The following is a 24,829-nucleotide window of genomic DNA, read 5'->3' as shown; positions in this document are numbered from 1 at the left end:
AGCTTGGGTTTGTTTGGGTTTGCTTTTTTCTTTTCTTTTCTTTTTAAGATTTTATTTATTTGAGGGGTACCTAGGTGGCTCAGTGGGTTAAAGCCTCTGCCTTCAGCTCACGTCATGATCCCAGGGTCCTGGGGTTGAGCCCCACATCCGGCTCCCTACTTAGCAGGGAGCCTGGTTCCCCCTCTCTCTCTGCCTGCCTCTCTGCCTACTTATGATCTCTGTCAAATAAATAAAATCTTTTATTTATTTGAGAGAGAACGCGCATATAAGCCAGAGGAAGGGCAGAGGGAGAGGGAGAAGCAGACTCCCCGCTGAGCCTTACTGGGGCTCCATCCCAGGACTCTGGATCATGACCTGAGCAGAAAGCAGAAACTTAACTGGGATAGCCACCCAGGTGCACCTGCTTTGCTATTTTCACCACACTTTGATGATGAAATGGTTTGGGAAATGCTGCGTGAAATTGCTTAAACTGAAAACACTTAATGGGGAAACATGAGTCTGTAGTTTAAGAAGACCATAAAGAAACCAAACAAGTTTCTGTGTAAAAGCAGCTGTGATAAAGAAGCTTAGTAAACTGTTGCTTTAATACTCAGTTTCAGATTGCAGTATTATATTTGCAAAAAAGCTTTTGCTCATTCTTTGTTCTCATCTCTCAGTGCACACTTAGTCTTATAATTTAACCTATTGTATCCTAATTACTGGCATGCGCTACTCACTGGACTCTGAGCTCTTTGAGGACGGGGTCCACAACTTAGCCTGTAAAATAGGGACTCGTACCCCATTCAATTAACTGTTGTCAGGCAAATGAGCAAATAAATTAATGGAATTGGGCAGAAAATGGGTATTCAGGATGTAGGATTCTGGGATTATAACAGCCCAGTTGGATAGAATAACAATGGAGGAGGATCCAGGTTTCTCTGCTCTCGGTATTCCTAAGGCCTGGCAAAACACTGTCAGAGGTTAGCACTTAAAAGCTGATTTCAGGGGCGCCTGGGTGACTTAGTGGGTTAAGCCTCTGCCTTCCACTCAGGTCATGATCTCAGGGTCCTGGGATGGAGCCCAACATCAGGTTCTCTGCTCAGCAGGGAGCCCGCTTCCCCTCTCTCTCTTACCTGCCTCTCTGCCTACTTCTGACCTCTCTCTGTCAAATAAATAAAATCATTTTTTTAACTTTTTAAAAATAAAAGCTGACTTCAAATGCTAGGAAGTAAAAGAAGAAAAAAAATCAAGGGACACTGATATTCCTGCCATCTGCTCCGACGAACGCAAAACAGAAGGTGTTGAGCTGAGGAGTGGTAAAAACTGAGATGAACGGTCCTCATTAGCTGGGTAGCTGATTTACTCTTCCGTTGTCCTAGCTTTCTCTAGTCCAAAGAGGTGGCGACACGTGACCCAAACAAATATGGCGCCTTATTTGCATCGTCCCTCCACTGACCAATAGGAGTAGCCGCTCTCAGTCGTCCCACCCCACCCCGACATCGGGCAACCTACCAAATGGGATCTATCACCTGACTCGGTTCAAACATGGCTGCGCTGGAATCTCTATTGCTTTGGGCACCGGGAGCGGGTAAGTGTTAGGCGCCTCAAAGAAAGCGGGGGCGCTCCCCACGACCCCTGAAGAGAGCATCCCTCAGCCCCAATCCCCAAGGGCCTTCAGGTCTGACACAGACTCTTCTCCAAATCTTCCCTCATCTGCCTAAAGAGAGAGCTCCAAGGAGGGAGGTTCCTCTTGAATTTCTCATCCTTAAGGAGGCGACCACCTGGGGATTTGGAGTCGGAATGGGCGTAAAGTTAAGTGGGGAATATGAAAGTACGGTTATGGGTCTGGTCTGCACCCTGAGCTAATACGATCATTGAGATTAATTAAATATTGGATGCATGTAGAGAGATGGGATCCACCCCTCGGGGAAAGGTGGAACTTCTCAAAAAGAGTAACACGTCAAATCAAACTTAAAACAATAATTAGGGAAGTAAGTCCCGCTTTTCCCAGCCGGGCTAGCAGTTACTAGTTTGTCTAACTATAGTTCCTTCCGTTTCTCCTCACTGTGGTGTGTATTGTTTCTAGGAGGTGCTCCACGAATGAGAAAACTGACAATGTGGTCTGCGTAATTTATTTCTTCTTATCTCCCTGCACTCTGTGCTGGGAAAATGCATCATCCATTTGGAAAAGAGGAAACTGCTTCTCAGAAGCAACTTTTTGGGTTTTTCTGTGAGTGCCTTCGCAGAGGAGAATGGGAGCTAGCTCAGGCATGTGTACCTCAGCTACACGAGGCACAAGGGGATATCCCAAAAAAGGTGGAAGATATACTTCAGGCGCTGGTGGTGTGTCCAGATCAGCTGAGGTAAGGATCTCTCTTTATTCCAGGCAGTCTGAGGGCGGGAGACACAAGGTCACTCTTTGGGTTCTGGTCAACGTGCCTCTCTCACCTATCCTCTGAGGAATTATCAGAGGCAGAGTGTATTTCGCTTGCTCTGAAAATTTACCTCTCTAATACGTGTTTAGTACTTAATCAGTATTGGCTTTCAGTTATCCTCTTAAACAGCATGTAAGCCAGGCCAGCAAAGTATGCCTGAAACCACCATTTCTTGATTATTATCATTAAAGTAAATGGTGGAACTGCATTGAAAAGCATTTTCTTTGCCTCCAGAAAGGCTCTCTTCTTGCTTATGTAATTGAAGGTATTGTAGCTTTAACAAAGGACTGGAAGTTAATTCACTTAAAGTTTTTATTTTGAAATAATTATATGAATATTATATTTAAAAAGTTATATAAATAAGTTTTATATTCACAAGAAGTGCAAAAAAAAAAAAGAAAGGAAAAAAAGAAAATACAAAGAGTACCTTTTCCACAGCTTCCCCAATTGTGGTATCTCATATACCTATGGTACAATATAAAAATCCAGAAATTGACATTGATACATTTCTGTTAACTAGACTGCAGAACTTATTAAGTCTTCACCATTTTTTTAATGTGGATTTGTTTTTATGTATGTAGTTCTGTGCAGTTTTATTCAGGTACAGACTCATGTAACTACTACTAAAATCAAGATACAGAACTCTTCCATCACCACAAAAGAATTCCCTCACTCCCTGGGAATACCTCTTTGTATTTTGACCCCTCTTTGTACCCTGGCAACCACTGTTCTCTATCTAAATTTTTAGTGAGGCTCTTCCTGTCAATGCTATTAACAGCTAGTAGTATAACAATTAAATGTGCTGTCTAGTCTCTCCCCTCACTTTTCCTTTTGACAGCTGTGTTTTACTGTACTAACACATACAGAGTAGAGACTTAGGTGATTCATTTTTCCCTTTTTTTTCATTTGGGATCTAGCCAGTTTCTGTCTAAATTACTAACTTCAAAGAAAGCCTTATGAATTCCTATATCCCTGTTTTTAGCATAGAGTTAAAAATAAATTTTTATGAATTTCCTTTTTTTCTTTAAGGCTACTTGATTCAGTTTTTTTTTTTTTTAACATTTTATTTATTTATTTGACAGACAGAGATCACAAGTAGGCAGAGAGGCAGGCAGAGAGAGAGGAGGAAGCAGGCTCTCCACGGAGCAGAGAGCCCGATGCAGGGCTCGATCCCAGGACCCTGGGATCATGACCCAAGCCGAAGGCAGAGGCTTTAACCCACTGAGCCACCCAGGCATTCCTACTTGATTCAGTTTCTATTTTCAAGAACATACTTTAGGGAGACTTGCTTTTATAGTTTTCTGTGTATGTTATTTTGTTTAAAAATAATAAAGACTAATAGTGAGTTGGAGTTAAGGGTAGGAATTTTTTCCTTTTTTTTTTTTTTTAATGAAAGCTGCTGGCTCTTTTTCTGGTTCTAGTTTTATTAATCTATCATATAATTGAAAATTCCTCATTAGGACAATGTCTTCTTGCCTGGTTAGGTTTAAAATAGACTGAGCAGTGAAATCCAAATCTTGGGTCACAAAAGAGTAAAGGTCAGTAGAAACTCTTTGTTTAGAAATTCTTTCTTTTCACATTTTTCAGATGTGGACAGGACATGAACCCTCAAAGATTAGCCTGGGTCTGGTTTCTTGTACTAGAAAAATGGTTCTCCCAGGAAAAGGTAAGAAGGTTTATATTTCAGATATTTTCCTGAAGCCAAGGCTGAGAACTTGGAAGTGGCTAAAGATTTCCTTTTCATCTCTTACTTCCTTTATTATGAATTTTGTCATATTCCCTTCTCAGTGTTGACAGTGAAAATGGCTTAAATTTTTATTGCTTTCTCTCTACCTAAATATATTCATTCCCTTACTAACATATATTGGAATGTAATATCATTTAAGGTGATATCATTTTGTTAAATACCATTGTGAGTCTTGTGCCTGAATAGAGTTTTGCAAAACCAAGTGAAAGTGACAAGATAGCAAATAAATTATGAATCTCATAATACACAAGTAATGGAGAATGGGCTGAGCCCAAACCTGGTTTTTCTTCCAAAAATCTCATTTTAATTAGTCCAATGCAGTGAATACTTATAGACATTAACCTCATTGATTAATAATTTAGTAATCCACATGAATTAAACTAAAAGCAATTATAAAAACAGGGTGAGCAAATTAATAGTAGAAGAAAACTTGTAACAAAGTGTTTTTTTTTTAAATGTTGCCTTTAGAAGGCTTTTTAAAAGTATGTGGTAATTATCAGAAGTTGATATCTATTAGAGGAATTTCTCTGACACAATTTTGTATTAAGCCTCAGACTTTAAGATTTAGGTGAGGAACCTCTGACCCAGGAGAGAAATGATGACTGGCCCAGGGACACACCGTAAAGTTAGTGGGAAGAACTAAGGCTGCAACCAAGGTCTTCTCACTTTGAGTCCTTAGTTTACTAGGTTTTTCCCCCTCAACATTATTAAAGAAACCATAAATTCTATTCTGTAAATGTCTATAATTCAGCCTGATTTTCTTTACTCCCCCTCTGTCATCAGAATTAATTTTGCCTCCAGTTCCAGTTTTGCCTGACACTTCTTCACATAGCTGTTAAAAAATAACAGAAATTCCTAATTTAAATGTACCTTATATCCAGGTTTTTGGCAGTGTCTTAAAAAAAAAAAATTACAAAAAGTCTAGCAGGAGAAGGCAGAAAGAGAAGCCAAATTTAAAAATAATCAACCCCAGGATGATTGAGTTGGCTCTAGTTTCAGATCTAAAAGGGAAAACTTGAATTAAAATCTTCAAAGAGGAGGGGCGCCTGGGTGGCTCAGTGGGTTAAAGCCTCTGCCTTCAGCTCACGTCATGATCCCAGGGTCCTGGGATCGAGCCCCACATCGGGCTCTCTGCTCAGCAGGGAGCCTGCTTCCTCCTCTCTCTCTGCCTGCCTCTCTGCCTACTTGTGATCTCTGTCAAATAAATACATAAAATCTTTAAAAAAAAAAAAATCTTCAAAGAGGAAAAGAAAAAATGTCTATTGTTATTGACTAAAAAACTTTCTAGTCCAAGCATGGAATTTGTCAGACCAGATGAACTTTCCCCTCACTGAAGGATATTTGCCTACTTCATGGCTGCCTTTTTTTTTTTTTTTTTAAGATTTATTTACATATTTTAGAGACAACAGTGGGGTTGCAGGGGTGGGCAGAGAGAGGGAGAAAGAATCCTAAGGAGGCTCCACGTGAAGGCCCTGAAGTCATGACCTATGCCGAAATCAAGAGTTGGATGCTTGATCGAGTGAGCCACCCAGGTGCCCCAGTCATGGCTGCTTTGTTGCTTATGTTCTGTACAGAGGCTCAACGAGACCAGGTGACTGATTTCACTTCCATGGCTCTTTTGCATAAACCAAGAGTTGTTCTTGTTTTTCCCAACATCAAAGACCACTTAATCTTAAGGCTTCAGTGCCTCAGTTATTTAAACAGTTGTGGGAATGTTTTAAACATTAAGCAAGGACCTCAGAGACTTAACTCTTAGAGGGACTAAGGTTGCAACTCTTACAAGGACTTAGAATAGTTCCACAAGGCGGGTCGCTAACCCAGAGTGGCCTTCATCTTTTAGGGGACTTGCTAGCTGCCTCTCTTTTTCCAGTCTCCCACCTTCTGCCAAAAACTTCCTTTTCAATTAGTTGAAACAGTGATTCCAGTTTCCCTTTTCTTTATCCTCTTTCACCCTCTGCCTTTTTATCTTGCAGTGATTTATCTCTGCATGTGGAAGCATGTGTGCAGAGATTTACCTGCAAAGATGTTCACTGCCATGTTGCTTCTAATAAAGGAAAACTCGAAACAGCTCCCATGTCCACAGTATAGGACTCGGTAATCTATTTCTAAAATACCATGCCACTATTAAAATTATGTGGTAAATGAACTTTCGGTGATGTGGAAAGTTGTTCATACTCTGCTACATGAGAAAACACTTTAGAGAACTACGCATTTGGGATGCATGAATAGAAATGATCTGGATGCCCTCAGACCACAGTGTTAATAGAAGCTCTCTTGTAGCAGCAAGATTTGGGGGTTGTATGTGTGTGTTTTCACCTGCCTATTTCTGTATTCTAATTTTTCTGCATTGAACATTCCTTGCTTTGATAGTAAGATCTGTGCTTAGAAACAGAACAAATTCTTCCCTGCTTTAGAAATGTTAGTCATTTATGACCCTGCATGTGCATAAAGCAATTTCACCAGTAACCTAATTACAAACTAAGGAGTCTTTAGCATTCTAGAGTAAAGTCCTAATATCTTAACCCACTGAGCCACCCAGGCGCCCCTTTTAATTTTTTTTTTTTTTTTTTTTTTTTTTTTTTTTGACAGAGACTAATATCTTAACCAGATTTTGTTCTTTATCAGGGGCCTACTGTCTGGACTTCTTATCTATTCCTTCCTCTTAGTCCTCAATTGAAGCACTTAACTTTTAGCTTTCCAGCTTGAATTTTCTCCATCAACTTCTAATCACTAGCATTATATAAGCATTGAGATGGCATAGGTGCATTAGGGAAGGATGTGGTAAGAAGAAATAGGCTTTTGCACCGAGAACATACTAGATCGTCTTAGCCTCTGATACGGTAAGTGGCACATGAGTAGAGAAGGTGTGAACTTGTGTTCTAACCCCCACACACACACCCAACATACACACAATCTTGCAGGTGCCTCTTGCTTGAGATAGGAAACCTTTCAAAAAAAATATGACTCCCAGAGCCTTTAGTGAGCTATGTGATTTACAGGTGTCTTTAATTTAAAGCAGTGTTGGGGTGCCTGGATGCCTCAATCAGTTAAGCATTGGACTTTGATCTCAGCTCAGGTCATGATCTCAGGGTCATGAGTTCAAGCCCCACACTGAGCTCCATACTTAAAAAAATAAAGAAATTTTTAAAAGCAGTGTTTGTTAGGATTAGTCCTAGATTTTACTCTTATTTGTATTTGTGTCTGGAGATGGGGAAACTATAATTTTAGTTTTAAAAACCCAGTAAAGGCAAGTTATTTTGAAACAAGCCTGTCCAGGAAGAGCCAGGGGCTCACTCTTTCCTTTTCTCAGTCTTCTCTGATGGCATATCTCATTAAATATTTGGTGAGGTCACTTTTTCTTTTTCATGCTTGAAATAATTCAGAAATACTTCCTGGGGTGCCTGGGTGGCTCAGTGAGTTAAGCTTCTGCCTTCGGCTCAGGTCATGGTCTCAAGGTCCTGAGATTGACCCCCGCATCGGGCTCTCTGCTCACCAGGGAGCCTGCTTCCCTCTCTCTCTCTGCCTGCCTCTCTGCCTACTTGTGATCTCTCTCTCTGCCAAATAAATAGATAAAATATTTTTAAAAAATACTTCCTAACCGTTTCATCTTTAGGAAAATATATGCTCAAGTCACAGGTTTCTTTGATTTAGAAATAAATTAAATTTTTTTTAATGTGTGAAAATACGACCTACAGTATCTAGCACATAATAACAAATCCCTTCCTCTTTTGTTTTCCAACTTATAATGAATACCAAAAGCCAGGGTTTGGACCAAAAGAGGATAAAGTGGGCCATACCCTTCCAGGCTTACTCATAGCTGGGTTTTTGGAGACTGCAGGGGAGATTCTTGGAAAAAGACTTCATGTGACAGAAGTCACATGATGTGAGCAAACCTTGGAGTTTGAGGCTGCTCAGCCTGAGATTTAAAAGTCAGTATTTAAGGGGCGCCTGGGTGGCTCAGTGGGTTAAGCCGCTGCCTTCGGCTCAGGTCATGATCCCAGGTCCTGGGTTCAAGCCCCACATCGGGCTTTCCGCTCGGCGGGGAGCCTGCTTCCTCCTCTCTCTCTGCTTGCCTCTCTGCCTACTTGTGATTTCTCTCTGTCAAATAAATAAATAAAATCTTAAAAAAAAAAAAAAAAGTCAGTATTTAAGAGGGATATGCATCCAAGTTTAGCTGTTTTTAATTATATAGAAAAGTATCTCGGGAGCCTGGGTGACGCAGTCAGCTCAGCATCCACAACTCTTGGTTTCAGCTCAGGTCATGATCTCATGGGTCATGAGATCAAGCCCCACATTAGGTTGTGAGCTCAGCAGGGAGTCTGAAGATTCTCTCCCTCTACCCCTCCTCCCCCTTGCATGCACTCTGTCTTTCTCAAATAAATAAATCCTTTAAAAAAAAGAAGAAAATATCTCAAACATATCCAGAAATTTAGTGGTTTAAAGTACTTTATTTTAGAGAAACAGCAGAAATGAAACTAACTGGAGAGAAATATTTTCTTACTATTTGTTAACTAAAGCATATGTCTAATCACTATGCTTCCTTCTTATGATCCTTCTAGAAATTACTCCCAGGTGTTTTCCGGAGAAAGCTTGAGTTTCTGTTATTATCAGAAAATCTCCAACGTGACATTCCAGAGAACATCCTCAAGGTGAGAGAGGGCTTAGAAGCCATCTACCCCAGAGTTACAGTCACTCAACCAGCTCAACTTGTCCCCATGATGTTGGCTATGTTCTCAGACAAGACCAGGCTGGGTAGAGGTCCCTCTGAGGAGAGTTCAGAACTATAATGAACTTATCTGATTTTAGAATTCTTTAGAGTTGGATTGTCTAGAAGTACTAAGTATAAGGGGATTAAAGGTTTTTTTTTTCATTCCACATAAAAGGAAGATCTAACTTAGATTTAAGCTTGGTGTTTGAATTTTTTACCACTGTATCATAGAGAATATAAAGGGAGAAAGGAAATGCTATTTGTTGAATACGTCTTCTCTCTACAGGTGCGTTAATAATCCTCGAATCTGGGGGCACCTGGGTGGCTCAGTGGGTTAAGCCTTTGCCTTTGGCTCAGGTCATGATCTCAGGGTCCTGGGATCAAGCCCCACATTAGGCTCTCTGCTCAGCAGGGAGCCTGCTTCCCCCCCCCTTCTCTCTGCCTGCCTCTCTGCCTACTTCTGATCTCTCTCTCTCTCTCTAGGCCACCAGCTAATTAAAGAGGCACTAACAATAGGATTTAAGATAGGGACTTTTTGGGACGCCTGGGTGGCTCAGTTGGTTAAGCAGCTGCCTTCGGCTCAGGTCATGATCCCCGGCATCCTGGGATCCGAGTCCTGCATCAGGCTTCTTGCTCGGCAGGGAGCCTGCTTCTCCCTCTGCTTCTGTCTGCCACTCTGTCTGCCTGTCCTCGCTCTCTCTCTCTCACTCTCTGACAAATAAATAAACAAAATCTTTAAAAAAAAAAAAAAAAAAGATAGGGACTTTTCGTTTATTAGGCCGAGGACTCGTGGCCCTGTGACGATCTTGGAGGCAGTTAATAAAGAAGCACCCCCGAGCGCTGTCCATAGGCATGATGCTGAATCATGGAAAAGCACCTACTAACCCATCCTCTGTTCTCCCTCTGTTCCAGCTGTACAAACAAATTGTAGGCTATAGAGGTTCTTGCCTTCAAAGGTTTGCCATCTAGTCAGGGAGAAAAGACCAGTACACACACGCCACAATTATGGATTAAACCAGATGGCACTAATTTTGAGTACTTTCAAAGCCCAATAAAGAGGGAGAGTCCAGTGGGTTGGAGGTATTGGGAAGGTTTTAAAGGGTGAGGAATAGGTTATATCTCAAAGGATGGCTGGGATTTGGAGCAGAGGTTAAAAACTGGTGTGTAATATTCTCTTACAAGTTGAATTTAAATGCCATGGGAGTGGGCATCATGTCTTATGTCCAGTTGTTATCTGCTTGGTCTATGAATTTACAGCCCCTGCTTTAGATCCACAGTGGACATTTTGGAGGTGGTGAGAAGGGCCTAGCTTTAGAATGAAGCCCTTCGGCAGTTGAGTTCTCTCTTTGCCTCCATCTCTCCATTTGTAAAATGAGGATAATAGTAGTGTCTTCCTCTTAAGGTTAATTTGATTTTTCTGTGTAAAGGGCTTAGCACGAAGTAACTACTATAATGTGTTTGCTACTGCTGCTGTTACAGACACACTCATATTTATACTGAAAAGAGGAAAACATCAAGCATATAAGTGATAACATCCTAGACATGCTCACCACGGACCCTTTGCTTTATCATCTACTCAGGAGTTCTACGAAGCCTTAGCCCAAGATACAGGAGGCCCTGTGCTTGACGGAAATCAGAGGCGGGAGAGCTGGAGCCCTCGGCTCAGCTCAGAAGCTGTCTCTGTGCTCTGGGATCTTCTGAGGCAGGCTCCCCAGGCAGCTCAGGCCCTGCTGGAACTCCTGCTTCATGAGGACGATGGCACTGGCACTCTGCAGAAGGCACTGGTGGACCTCATTCGAAGAGCACTTGGAGCTGTGCAGGGCCCCACCACTGGGCCCGCTGGCATAGTAGATGCCATCTACGGAGCCCTGCGGAGTCTGCGTTGCCCCGCAGAGCCACTCGGGGTTGAGCTGCGTCTCCTGTGCGAGGAACTACTGAAGGCCTGCAGGGCTGGAGGGAGTCCCCTGCGGGAGGAGCAGGTGCTCAACTGCCTGCTACACAAGGCTGGACGGAGCCTGGTCTCCTTATATGGCCATACCTATGCAGAGAAGGCCACAGAAAAGCCAGTGAAGGCCGTACCCTCGGGAAAAGGTGTGTTCCCTTTGCCGCTTCTCCTTGCATGCCTGTAACTCCACTGTATCCAACCTCTGAAGTTCCTCTAGGCTGTTGCCTTCCAAGTTGCTCAGGAAATCTAGGGGAGAGGCTAAGCATAAATGGTAAGGTGTTCTTTTGTGGAAGTACAGATTTTGTAGTCCAAGATGGAATGATGGAAAAAAATAATAAAGTAATAGCAATAGCTGGAAAGAGCTTTTCAGAAGCTCTTGAGAGAAGTAAAAGTGCCTTTAACATAGAAGTGTAGAAAACCTGGTTTAACTTTTTAAAAGAATGAACTCTCACATCTGTTGGTTTTTTGAATGGGCTTTAGCTTAGGAAATATCTTCCTATTTCCCAGTAACCTTGTCTGGTTTGATTTTGTAGTCTCCCCCGATCATCTAGATCCTGAGCAGGCAATGCTGGCCCTGTTCTCCAATCCTGACCCAGCCCAGGCTTGGAAATCAGCCTATTTCTACTGCCTGAGCAACAGCAAGCATTTCCTCGAGCAGATCCTGGTAAATCGAACTTATTCGTTCCCCATCACAGAAGTACCCAGGGATTTTCCTATAGGCTTTTTCATTTCTCATTTCTCTCTGGCTCATTTATCCAACACAAAGCAGTCTATTTAACAGTGAATCATTTGGTGTCTCCATCCCACAGTCCCAGGGGAAAAAAGGCTGTGAGAACCAGTATCATTCATAATTAGAACTGCAGTCATTTTATATATGCCCTTTGACAGGATCTAAGATGTTAGATATATATAAGCTTTCTGGACGGTGTGAGGAAGAAAAGACAGTGGCAGCAATATGTTACCGAGCCAACGGGGGACTTTAGTGACTCTGACCTCCATCCAAACCACAACTGAGCCTTAGTTTAATTCGACAGATGTTTCTTAACCTCATCCTGTGTGCCATGTACTGTGCTCAGAGCTGGGGTTACAACAGAAGTCAGTCCCTGCCTGTGGAAAACTTACAGTCTAGACTTTCTGTGGACATTTTGTACTCACCTGGAGACTCCTGTCCTTGTCCGACATCTCCCTATTTTACTAAAAAGTTTCCTACCCTAACAAGCAGCAGGGCCACATAACTGTCTACAGCAACCTCCATTGGCTTACAGGTGACGGCGCTAGCGCTGCTGAAAGAGGAAGACTTCCCAAGTCTTGGCCGCCTACTGGACAGAGAATTCAGGCCTCTCGGTCGACTGCTCGTGCTCCTGGGCTGGACGCACTGCCAGAGCCTAGCATCAGCAAAGAGGCTGCTCCAGACACTCCACAGGGCCCAGGTAACTCTCCCTCTGCAGCGCAAGCTGCTCTGAAAGTGAGGGCTGTGGGGTCTCAAAGTCAGGCAGAATGCAGGGTCCTGAAGTCAGTCACTGTCTGACACCAGGTGCCTCAGTCTGCATCTCATTCTTCTTCCATATCAACACAGGACCAGGGCTGTGACAAGCTCCTCAGGGATGCCTGTGATGGTCTGTGGACTCACCTGGAGGTCCTGGAGTGGTGTGTACAGCAGAGCAGGTACAGTCCTATGCGGCCAGCCGCCTTCCTACCACTGGGCACACTAGACCCCATGCTCCGCGCATGTACCATTTCAGGCCGCCTTCCACATAGATGTTTGAGTCGACAGCATTGACCTGCAACTAATAATCATCCCAGCTATTAAACCAGGAGAGGAATATAAATAATGATTATCTTTACCATAGCTACAAAGTTATAACTGGAGGATAATTTGAGGATGACAGTGATAAATGGAACAAAAGCTCACATTTCCTGAACAACTTTCTGTATGCCAGACATCGCTCTGAGCCCTTTCAGTGGGTAATTTGACTTTAGCCTCACAGCGATTCTGTGAGATAGAGGCCAATATTGTCCTCATTGTAAAAATGGGACAACTTAAGCCCAGAGGAGTCAAATCACATGCCTAAAGTGACACAGCTAATAAGTGTGGTCCCTGTTATTAGGCATGTGTTATCCTGGATCATAGGTTTATGCAACACCTGCCTCTTGCCTGTATATAAGGCTGTGCTTCCCGGATGACTTAGCCTGAGGTCTTCCCCAGATCCAGGTTCATGTTTTGTTCTTCACCCACTTCATCAGCACTTCCTGAAGTACAGTGGGCAGAGGGCGAGTGGGGTGGGTTACTCAAAGCAATCAGAGAACCTTAAGTCAGCTGTTAGCCAGGAAGAGTGTGGAAATTGGAAAGCCTAATCTGTGGGCCCTTTCTAGGTCCTTTCTAGACAAGTAGAGCTGACTTGATGTACTTTCCTAATGGTAAATGAATGCTCTGCTCCATCCCAAACCAACTAGAAGTTAGTATTGAGGGAAGTGAAACCTGTGGTGTCATGGGCCAGAGAGAAAGAACAAGAGGGAACTAAGATGGGTTTCTCAGAGTTAGATATAAACTGACTTTCTTCCAACCTCTCAATTTTGCCCTTCAGCAACCGCATACCAAAGAGAGATCTCTTGAGTCATTTATATGGTGGAGACAGCCACTCCGTGCTCTACTCTCTCCATCATCTTACCAACCTTCCAGCCCTCAGGGAAGAGGATGTTCTCAAGCTTTTACAGAAGGTGCCAGCCAAGGACCCCCAGCAAGAACATGGTGAGTTGGTGAGGAATGACTTGGGCAGGCTTCCCTCTTAGGACAATCCTGCACCAGTTTCTTTCAGCACAAGATTTATGTAAATTTGATCTGTCAAGGTGGGTGGTCCAGCAGGTGCCCACTAGTTTGGCATTATTTGTCCCAATCAGATTATGGGTTATAGAGACAGTCCTCTCCTTTCTTGGTGAGGTATGGGGAATCCTATGAGAACAGGCCCACAGGAACCTTTGTCCTCCTGGAATTTTCTTAGGAACCACTCATGTACCTTTATCCCAATGAAGCAGAATTAGGACCTGCTCTCTAAATTTGCAGCATTGTCATGGGCAATATTTATGAAAGTTCTTGGTGAGTCTTTCCATGCTTCATAAGCTTCTTCCTGGCAAATTCTGTGCTTTCTTTCCCTCCCAAATCTCCTTCATAATCTGTTAAACAGATAAAGAAGTTTAAAAGACTTGCCTAAAACAACAAAGTGTTTTAACCTCAGATCTCTGCTTAAAACTCAGCTCCTCATTAACAAGCTCTTTTTGCTCTCAACCTAGATACTGTTTTGATATATGTTTTAAAAGAATCTACTACTAATTGGAAAACCATTATTACTATATTTTATGTTTTTTTCTGGAGAAGTAGGCAATTTGTTTACCAGATCTCCTAAAGGAACTAGAACTCTCTGTTTTCTACATACAAGTACAAAAGGTTTCCAGAGAAGTATTTTAAATCAGAACCCTGGTGACTCACCAGGACACACATGGAACTTGAACTTGGGAAAGACAGAAGAAGAGTAATAATAGTGCTGGGATTAAGGTAACGCAAGAGAGGCATCTGGGGTACAAAATTTAAGGAGTCACTCACTCTCAAGGTCATGCAACTGCTTGCATGTCCTACTATGCAGAGGCCGAGGCATAGAACAGTATTGGTCTAGTTTTTCATATTACCTTAACCTTGGTAAAGCTGAGGTTACTTTCTAAAATTAATTACAAGGAAGTTCATACATAAACGGGTTTATTGCAACTTCATAGTAGCAAAGCATGCCTAACTACTGCATGCCCTGCCGGAAAGGAATCCCTAGGGAAGGGATTTATTCAGTAGAACTGTATGCAGCCATCAGAAATTTAGTCCATGAAGCAATATAATTAAATGCTTGTACTGTAAAAAATACTTAAGAAATAAGAAAATTAAATAGTATATAAAATGTCATTACATTCAACTTAAGTACATACTTACATGCCAAACTATCAAAGACATTAAACCAGAATGTAACAATGATTGTATTTAGTTGGCAGGATCATGGATAATATTTCTTTTCTTCTTTTTTGCTTTGTTACATTCAGTGCTTTTTTCTTTTTTTAAGCAAGTTGTCCTTTTTTTTTTTTTCAAGATTTTATTTATTTATTTGACAGAGAGGCACAGTGAGAGAGGGAACACAAGCAGGGGGAGTGGGAGAGAGAGAAGTAGGCTTCCCTCTGAGCAGGGAGCCTGATGCAGCGCTCGATGCTAGGACCCTGGAATCATGACCTGAGCCAAAGGCCAAAGGCAGACACTTAACAACTGAGCCACCCAGGTGCCCCAGTTGTCCTTTTTTTTTTTAGCCCAACAGATTTCTGTATATTAATTTTGTATCATGCAACTTTACTGAATTATTTATCGGGTCTAGTATTTTTTTGGTGGAATCTTTACGGTTTTCTATATATAGTATCATGTCATCTGCAGATAGTGAAAGTTTTATGTTTTCCTTACCAACTTGGATACCTTTTTTTTTCCTTGTATGATTGCTGCGGCTCGGACTTCCAGTACTATGTTGAATAAAAGTGGCAAGAGTGGACATCTTTGTCTTGTTCCTGATCTTATAGTAACAGCTTTCAGGTTTCCACCATTGAGTATGATGTTAGCTGTGGGTTTTTCATATATGGACTTTATTATGTTGAGGTATGCTCTCTCTAAACTTTGTTGAGTTTTTATCGTAAGTGGATCTTTTACTTTGTCAAATACTTTTTTATATCTGTTGAGATGATAATATGGTTTTTATCCTTTCTCTTGTTAATGTGGTGTATCACATTGATTGATTTGTGAGTATTGAATCACACTTGCATCCCTGGAATAAATCCCCCTTGATCATGCTTAATACATTTTTTAATGTATTATTTTATTCAATTCGCTATTTTTTTAAGATTTTATTTATTTATTTAAGACAGAAAGAGAGAGAGCAGAGGGAGAGTGAGAGGCAGAAGCGACGCCCCACTGAGCAGAGAGCCCAGTGTGGGGCTCTTTCCCAGGACCTTGAGATCGTGAACTGAGCTGAAGGCAGACACTTAACAGACTGAGCCACTCAGGCGCCCCTCAGTTTGCTATTTTCTCGAGGATTTTTGCATCTGTGTTCAGCAGAGATACTGGCCTGTAATTTTCTTTTTTGTGGTATCTTTATCTGGTTTTGGTACCAGGGTAATGCTGGCCTCATTGAATGAATTTGGAGGCTTTCCTTCATTTTCTATTTTTTGGAATAGCTTGAGAAGAAATAGGTATTATTAACTCTTCTTTAAATGTTTGGCAGAATTCACCTAGGAAGCCCTCTGGTCCTGGACTTCTGTTTTATGATTACCGATTCAATTCTATTGCTAGTAGTGATCTGTTCAAATTTTCTGTTTCTCCCTGATTTAGTTTTGGAAAATTGTATGTTTCTAAGAACTTATCCATTTCTTCTAGGTTTTCCAGTTTGTTGGCATATAATTTTTCATATTATTCTCTCATAATTTTTTGTATTTCTGTGGTGTCAGTTATTCTCTTTCATTTCTGGTTTTATTATTTGAATTCTCTCTCTCTCTCTCTCTCTCTCTCTCCCTCTCTCTTTATGAGTCTGGCTAAAGTTTTATCAATTCTGTTGATCTTTTCAAAGCACCAGCTCCTGGTTTCATTGATCTGTTCTATTATTTTTTGTAAGTCTCTGTTTCATTTATTTCTGCTTTAATCTTTATTATTTTCTTCCTTCTACTGGCTTTGGGCTTTGTTCTTTTTTTCTAACTCCTTTAAGTATAAGGTTGTTTATTTGAGATCTTTCTTGTTTCTTGAGATAGGCCTGTATTAGTGTAATCTTCCCTCTTAAAACGGGTTTTTCTTCATCCCAAAAGTTTTGGACTATTGTGTTTTCATTTTCATTTGTCTCCATATATTATTTCCTCTTTAATTTCTTGGTTGACCCATTCATTGCTTAGTAGAATGTTACTTACCCTCCATGTATTTATGTATTTGTATTCTTTCCAGACTTTCTCTTGTAATTGATTTCTGGTTTCATACAATTGTGGTCAGAAAAGAGGCATGATGTGATTTCAGTATTTTTTAATTTATTGAAACTTGTTTGGTGGCATAACGTGTAATTTATTCTTGAGAATTTTCCATGTGTACTTGAAAAGAGTATGTATTCTGCTGCTTTGGGATGAATGTTCTAAATACATCTGTTAGATCCATCTGCTCCAGTGTGTCCATTCTGATCCACTGTTGCCTTATTTGTGTCCAGTGATCTATCCATTGATAAAAGTGAGGTGTTAAAATCCCCTACCATTATTGCATTATTGTCAGTTTCTTCCTTTATGTCTGTTAATAGTTGCTTTATGTATTTAGGCCCTCCTGTTTTGGGTGCATAAATATTTACAATTATTATATTCTCTTGTTGGGTTGTTCCCTATATCATTATGCAGTGCCCTTCTTTGTCTCTTATTACAGTCTTTGTTTTAAAGTCTGTTTCATCTAATATAAATATTGCTACCCCAGCTTTGTTTTCACTTTATTTGGAAGGTAAATGTTTTTCCATTTCTTCATTTTCAATATGCAGGTGTCTTTAGGTCTGAAGTGAGTCTCTTATAAGCAGTATATAGATGGCTTAAGCAGGTTATATTTTCCTATGGAAGGAATTAGGGTCAGATTAAAATGTTAGAGACCCTTTAAAAATTATGGTGCCCCCCTTTCTCCTGATAATAAAAAAAAAATTTTTTTTGATGAAAAATTATTAAACAAGTACAAGGCATTTCAACTGAGTTTGTGTTTTTTTCCCTTGATGTCTGCTTCAGTGCTTTCTTAAACATTAAATATTTGTTCCTAACAAATATTTCTAACAAAGGCAACTTTTTGTTGCCTTTGCTCTCATTATTCAGTCTAAATGCATTTTAAACCTTGTCTCCTACATAATGTGGCACTAGGTGGACTAAATATTAACTTGACATTTTAATTTTCTTAAAAAAGGAAAACGGATATTTTAAGAAATATGAGGTAGAGACTTGTTAAATAGCCATGAGGGCCGTAGTGAACAGCCATGTAGAACGGAAGCGGGTGGGAAAAAGAAACAAAGGGGCTGCACGTTGATGTTGAGTGCAAGAAAGGGTCCAGACGGAGCACAGGTCAAACTGACAGCAAAGAGAAAGAGTAAGAAGTCTGAGCCAGAAGAGCAGTGTGTCTTTGCCTCAGCCGTCCTGCACCCTGCCTGAGAGACCCAGCTCTGAAGTTCTGCCCATGTCTCTACCATTCAGATTCAGCTGGAGCCCCAGTCCCTGAGCACCTGAACCGGTGTCCGAACCTGACGCTCTACCAGAGCTTCTGTGCCATGAAGTATGCCATCTATGCCCTCTGTGTGAACTCACACCAGCACTCCCAGTGCCGAGAATGCAGAGACAGTCCTTCAGAGGACCCGGCCATGGCTGCGGAGCCAGAAAATGATTCTCTCTCCTCCCCAGGTACAGACTTCTCCCTGCCATCCCATCCCTGACATAAGCCGGCAACAGCCTTTCCCAGAGAGTTCTTTGTGGGATTGGGAGGTGGCCTTGGTTTTTTTATGTCCAGGAATAATTTTATCCATTTGTCAGCCTCCATGAATCAGAAGGACGTGGAAGAGACATTACCTAAGTTCTAATAGGAGTCTGATCACTTAGTGCCGTATTTTCCAAAAGCTTTTTTTTTTTTTTTTTTTTTTACTATAACCCACAGTGAAAATAGCATTTCACATCACACTCCTGTTTACCCTTAGGTATATAATTTGTGAGATATATATGTTTGTGTAAGAGATATACAAACTGAGTTTTAAGAAACAATACTTACCTTTCCAAATGGAGCATCCTCTCAATTATTTTTCTGTTCTATTTTTTTTTTTAAGGTGGGTCTCTAAGTCAATGTTCTGGGTTACAACCTCCATTATGAAAGAACTTCATGTTTTATCCTCTTTCTTTGTTTTTTTTTTTTTTAAGATTTTATTTATTTATCTGAGAGAGAGAGAGAGAGCACAAGCAGGCAGAGTAGCAGGCAGAGGGAGAGAGAAGCAGGCTCTCCTCTGAGCAGAGAGCCAATGTGGGGCTTGATCTCAGGATCCCGGGACCATGACCTGAGATGAAGGCAGACATTTAACTGACTGAGCCACCCAGGAACCCCCTCTTCCTTTTTTCTTAATAGTTTGTAATTCCTTAACTTGCCATCTGTGACCGGGGCTCCATTATCTTCCGTGTGGCTTTGGAATAGACCTTCACCAGTGAGCATGGTCATTTCTGACTAGTGAGTATTTTTTGAAAGATCTAGGTAGCTCATGATCCCCTTTAGTGTAACAGTGAATGAAAATAGAATTGAGGAATAAGGCATCTCTGTGCTGCCTTCATTCCAGGAACTGAAATACGAAGTGCTTGTCGGAGATGAGGAATAATATTTTTTTTGCTGTTTTGTTTTTTAAACATTTTTTAAAAAAAAATTTTCTCTTTTTTTAATTTAAATTCAGTTAATTGACATATAATGTATTGGTTTCAGAATGATTCATCAGTCTTATATAGCACCCAGTGCTCATTACCTCACGTGCCCTCCGTAATGTCCATCACCCAGTTAGCCCGTCCCTCTCCAGCAACCCTGTTTGTTTACTATGATTAAGAGTCTCAGGGTACCTGGGTGGCTCAGTGGGTTGGGGCCTCTGCCTTCAGCTTGGGTCATGGTCCCAGGGTCCTGGGATCGAGCCCCACATCGGGCTCTCTGCTCTGTGGGGAGCCTGCTTCCCCTCCCCCCCGCCTGCCTTTCTGCCTACTTGTGATCTCCGTCAAATAAATAAATAAAATCTTTAAAAAAAAGAAAAAAAGAGGGGCACCTGGGTGGCTCAGTGGGTTAAAGCCTCTGCCTTCGGCTCAGGTCATGATCCCAGCGTCCTGGGATCGAGCCCCGCATCCGGCTCTCTCCTCTGCAGAGAGCCTGCTTCCTCCTCTCTCTGCCTGCCTCCCTGCCTGCTTGTGATCTCTCTCTCTCTGTCAAATATATAAATAAAATCTTTAAAAAAAAAAAAAAAGAGAGTCTCTTACAGTTTGTCTCCCTCTCTAATTTTTCTTGTTTTATTTTTTTTCCTCTTCCCCTATGATAATGAGGAATAATATTTAAAAGCAGAAACAAAATAATGAGTGTTCAGTAAGCTGTACCTTTGATTAAGGTAGCAAAATCTGCAAATCATGCAAAGATACGGCTGAATAGTCTCTTATTCTTCTCCCTATAACTGCTTCTCGTAGTCATTAAAAAATAAATGACTTAAAAAGTTGTGAGAATGTTTGAGTCTGCCAAGTAGTATTTCTTTTTTTTTTTTTTTTTAAGATTTTATTTATTTATTTGACAGAGAGAGATCACAAGTAGGCAGAGAGGCAGGAAGAGAGACGGGGAAGCAGGCTCCCTGCCGAGCAGAGAGCCCGATGCGGGGCTCGATCCCAGGACCCTGGGATCACGACCTGATCTGAAGGCAGGGGCTCCAACCCACTGAGCCACCCAGGCGCCCCTGCCAAGTAGTATTTCTTTTAATTTTTTTTTTTAATTTTTTTTATTTTTTTATGTGACAGAGAGAGAGAGAGATCACAAGTAGGCAGAGAGGCAGGCAGAGAGAGAGGGGAAAGCAGGCTCCCGGCTGAGCAGAGAGCCCGATGTGGGGCTTGATCCCAGGACCCTGAGATCATGACCCGAGCCGAAGGCAGTGAGTGGCTTAACCCACTGAGCCACCCAGGCGCACCCCCAAGTAGTATTTCTAATGTTTACATTTTCTCTCTTCTTTTTCTCTGGCCTCTTCTCTTATACGTGCTTCTCTAGGTGCTTCAGATCTCTTTTCAACATACCTAGCCAGATGTCAGCAGTATCTGTGCAGTATTCCCGACGCCTTGTGCCTGGAACTTCTAGAAAACATCTTCTCATTGCTCCTCATCACCTCCACCGAGCTTCACCCAGAGCCTCACCTACCCGAGGACTATGCTGAGGATGATGACATTGAGGGGAAGGGTCTGTTGGATTTGAGGTCACCATCAGAGAGCCCTCAGCACACGGCACAACCCGAGATGAAGTCAGAACGGGGTTGCCAGGGAGTCCCCAGGAGCCTTGCTAATACAATCCCAAGCTGTCCAAAGACAGAGCCAAAAGACAGTTCCCCAGGGCCCCATGGGCACAGCTTTTTGGACCTAAAGCACTTTACTAGTGGTATCAGCGGGTTCCTGGCTGATGAATTTGCAATAGGGGCCTTCCTCAGGCTTCTACAGGAGCAGCTGGATAAACTTAGCAGCCACAGTCCCCCAGAGAAGCCAAAGCTGCTAGAAGGCCAGAGCTGCTCGGGAGGCAGAGATGGCCTGCAGAGCCGCCTGCAGCGGTTTTCCAAGGTTCTCTCGGAGGCCCAGTGGAGATACAAGGTGGTAACAAGCAACCAGAACTCAGGTGAGAGGAGACAAGAGAGCTGGTGGGTCCCAAAAGTGAGGAGGGGAAAAAAATCCCAGGAATGTGGGAGAGTGAGTTGTAATATGGGAGTCACACCTTAACTCAGGGCATTATCACCATAGCAACCAGTGTCAGAAACCCGTCTCCTGGAGCCAGTCCAGATCTCCCCCTACCTGTCCTCCCAGGAGGTGGGTCAAATCAAAACTGAACACTCCCATATGACCCAGAGTTTGCCGTTTCAGAGGAGCAGCCTTCCCGAAGATACCGGCCCATGGCCACGGGGCATCCAGGTCTTCGCCGGGGGCGTCGGACCAGAAGGAGCCGGCCAGGTAACCTTCTGAAGAGTTCTCCCCAGTCCTCATTCCAATGTGCCAGGCCAAGTGGTGTGTTACCACTTGTCTAGTATTCTTTAAAATAAATCACATGGTCCAAACAAAGAATAAGGGATCTAAGATTATCCCAGTCCCACTCCCCTAAGGTAACCCTGCTAATAGTTTCTTTCCAGAAATTTTCATGACATATAACCGTATGTCGGATTTTATGCATACAGATGCATCATACTGTATTTACTGTATTTACTGTATGTATTGGCAACTGTGCTTTTCTTTTTTCACTTACATTCTTTTATATATACAACAGATGTGCCATGCTATATATTGAGAACTTACTTTTTTCTCCTTGTAATTTAAGGCCTACTTAGCATTTCACTGCTATCTATACCCTTTTGTATACATTTATGCACCTTTAAATTGTTTCTGTTTTTTACTATTAGTAACAAGGCTATAGTAAACAACCTTGTACATATATCTCTGTGTATACATACATACATACATACATATGTGTCTGTGTGAATATAGCTACAGAATAAGTCCCTAACAGTAGAATAGCAAGGTCAAAGTTATATGGATATTACCAAATTGCCTTTAAAAGGAGGTGGACCAGGATGCCTGAGTGGCTCAGTCAGTTAAGCATCCAACTTTTGATTTCAGCTCAGGTCATGATCTCAGGGTCCTGAGGTGGAGCCCCAGGTCAGGCTCTGTGCTTGGCCTGGAGCCTACTTCAGATTCTCTTTCTCCCTCTCCCTCTCCCTCTGCCACTACCCCTTCAGCACCACCACTACCTCTTCCCTCCCCAGCTCGTGCACTGTAAGGAGTTGAGGGTTGGTTCTCTCTTTTCTTCCTAATACCTTTAGATGGCCGGGACAGAAGTTCCAATCCATCCCTGGAAAGTACAAGTAGTGAGCTGAGCACAAGTACTTCAGGTATGGGGGTCCCAAACATTTGCCAACTTCAAGCAGCTTTTCACTGGTAGAGAGTTGCCCTACATCACAGTATAAAATCTTGGACTGAACAGTTTATGCCTGCATTCAAGAAGGTTGGTTCTAAGAGCTATAAACTTCCGGTTATAAATAAGTCCTGGGGCTATAATACACAGTGTGGTAACTATAGTTAACACGACTCTATTGTATGTTTGAAAGTGGCTAAGAGAATAGATCTTAAAAATTATCACAAGGAAAAAAATTTGTAACTCGGTGTGATGAATGATGGATGTTAACTAAACTTAACGGGTTGACCATTTCATAATATATACATAAATCATTTTGTTGTTCACCTAAAACTATTACAATGTCATAATTGTATGTCATAATTGTAAATTACTAATTTACATGTCAATTATATCTCAATTTGAAAAAAAAAAAAAAAAGAAGAAGAAGAAGGTTGGCTCTGTAGATGGCCAAGCAGATTTCAGCAAAGAAAGGGGGAAGGGCTGTCTAATCATCATGGAGTCACCCATTAGCAGAGAGAAACAGCTGACTAACCCAAAAATGGTACCTAAGTCTTGTATTCAAAGGTACTAGCGTAGGTTTGCTCTTCAACTGAGGAAGAATTAAGCCCCACTTACAGAACTTTTAGAGAAGGACCTTAAAGATAAGAGTTTAGTGGGAGGTGCCAGCAGTCAAGTTTTTCCTCAGTTTCTCTTGCTTCCCTGGCCCTCACATTCTTGTGTGCCAACAGAGGGAAGTCTGAACGCTATGTCTGGAAGGAATGAACTAAATGGCCGGTTACAGCCCCAGTCTCAAAGTTCATTCATCCCCATGATGTTCTCCCCACCCGAGTCACTGCTAGCATCCTGCATCCTCCGGGGGAACTTTGCCGAAGCCCACCAGGTAAGGGGAGCACCTGTGTAGCGGGTGTTAGCCGCCCAGGCCATACCTTGTCCTAGGAAGGAAAACTAAGGCAGCCCATGGCTTTCCAGGCCCCGCTGGGCCTCAAATAAAGCTAGGTGCATGTGCAACCAGAGCCTCAGGAGCACCTGACGGACCATATCCAACAGGAGCAACAGGGGAGTTTCCATGTTCAAGGCCCTTAGCATTGTGGATTTCAAGATTAATCCTGGAGATTTAAGCTATTGAATCGTTTCTTAACAGAAACAGTGTTTCAACAAGATAAAATATTTAGCCACAATTTCATCACTTCAAAATAGTGAAATATTTTTGTGTCTTTCCTTGTACTCTTTCTGGGAACACACAGGTGTTTTTATATAGTTAAAAATAATGATGCAATTTTTTTTTAAGATTTTATTTATTTATTTAAAGAGAAAGACACAGCAAGAGAGGGAACACCAGCAGGGGCAGAGGCAGAGAAAGAAGTAGGCTTTCCGTTGAGCAGGGAGGCCGATACAGGACTGGATCCCAGGACCCTGGTATCATGACCTGAGCCGAAGGCAGACACTTAACAACTGAGCCACCGAGGCTCAGATGCAGACAATTTTTAATAATAACTAAAATGCTAATTCTATACAAATATAGGGGACTACCAAACTAGAATGTTCATCATGTTCCATAGGAAAAAGCACAAGGAATAAAAGTCAGAAAGACTCTTACACTCTCAGAAATTGCATATCCTTATTTGAATATTGGAATTAAGTGTAATATCTGCTTGTCCTACCTCATGGAAATGTTAAGAGGTTTATGTACAAGCTGTAAGAGATACAAGAATCCTCTACTAAAAATTGCTTAAATTTAATGGCATAAAAGCCTACTCTTCTGGTTTTTAAAACTCTCTTGGTATTTTTATTACACTTGTGCTGATTCCTTAACAAATAGGTCAGAATTTTTCTTTCATTCGCGTTCAGTTGTTGAGAAATAAATGGGAAATCTAGGTGGTGGAAGAATCTTTGTTCAACTTCCTCTAATCATTTTAGATCCCAGACTTAAATGATAATAATTCTGAACCTCTGTGGGAGAACAGGACCCTTGCCAACCTTTTTACACCCAAATTGAGAGAGGAATTCAGCTGGGACCCTCTTCCCCCCCCCACCCTTACCCCCTCCAAGGCTTTATTCCTAAAAGTCCTCGCCTCCTCTTCCTTTGCTGGGACCTTGTTTTTGTTTTTTGTTTTTTTTTTTAATAAAAATCCCTGTTTTTTTAACTTGGTTATATAAGAAGTCATGCATATTACAAGAAATTACCAAAAAATATTAACAAGTATTAACCCTATTATCCAGAACAACCGATATTAAAGGTAAAGTATATTTTTGCCAATACTTTTCCAAGTTATGAATGACTTTTATATAACCAAAA

The 24,829-nt window shown here is 41.7% G+C and overlaps 1 protein-coding gene across 1 annotated transcript in view; it reads left to right on the top strand.

The window, feature by feature from the left end:
* The first annotated feature begins 1,481 nt into the window (after window positions 1–1,481).
* ZFYVE26 (zinc finger FYVE-type containing 26) overlaps window positions 1,482–24,829 on the top strand; it is a 64,569-nt gene continuing 41,221 nt past the window's right edge. Inside the window, exons 1-14 of the mRNA XM_047736967.1 lie at window positions 1,482–1,567; window positions 2,066–2,342; window positions 4,002–4,080; window positions 8,721–8,810; window positions 10,450–10,960; window positions 11,348–11,478; window positions 12,080–12,244; window positions 12,391–12,479; window positions 13,400–13,563; window positions 18,075–18,278; window positions 20,635–21,246; window positions 21,489–21,575; window positions 22,439–22,507; window positions 23,262–23,413. Coding sequence (XP_047592923.1) covers window positions 2,149–2,342; window positions 4,002–4,080; window positions 8,721–8,810; window positions 10,450–10,960; window positions 11,348–11,478; window positions 12,080–12,244; window positions 12,391–12,479; window positions 13,400–13,563; window positions 18,075–18,278; window positions 20,635–21,246; window positions 21,489–21,575; window positions 22,439–22,507; window positions 23,262–23,413 — 2,547 coding nt within the window. The 5' untranslated portion in view covers window positions 1,482–1,567; window positions 2,066–2,148. The remainder of the gene's footprint in view (window positions 1,568–2,065; window positions 2,343–4,001; window positions 4,081–8,720; window positions 8,811–10,449; window positions 10,961–11,347; window positions 11,479–12,079; window positions 12,245–12,390; window positions 12,480–13,399; window positions 13,564–18,074; window positions 18,279–20,634; window positions 21,247–21,488; window positions 21,576–22,438; window positions 22,508–23,261; window positions 23,414–24,829) is intronic.

The sequence above is a fragment of the Lutra lutra genome, chromosome 7 (genome assembly GCF_902655055.1).
Source record: "Lutra lutra chromosome 7, mLutLut1.2, whole genome shotgun sequence".
Classification (NCBI taxonomy): Eukaryota; Metazoa; Chordata; class Mammalia; order Carnivora; family Mustelidae; genus Lutra; species Lutra lutra.
This window is presented reverse-complemented; position numbering and strand designations above follow the sequence as displayed.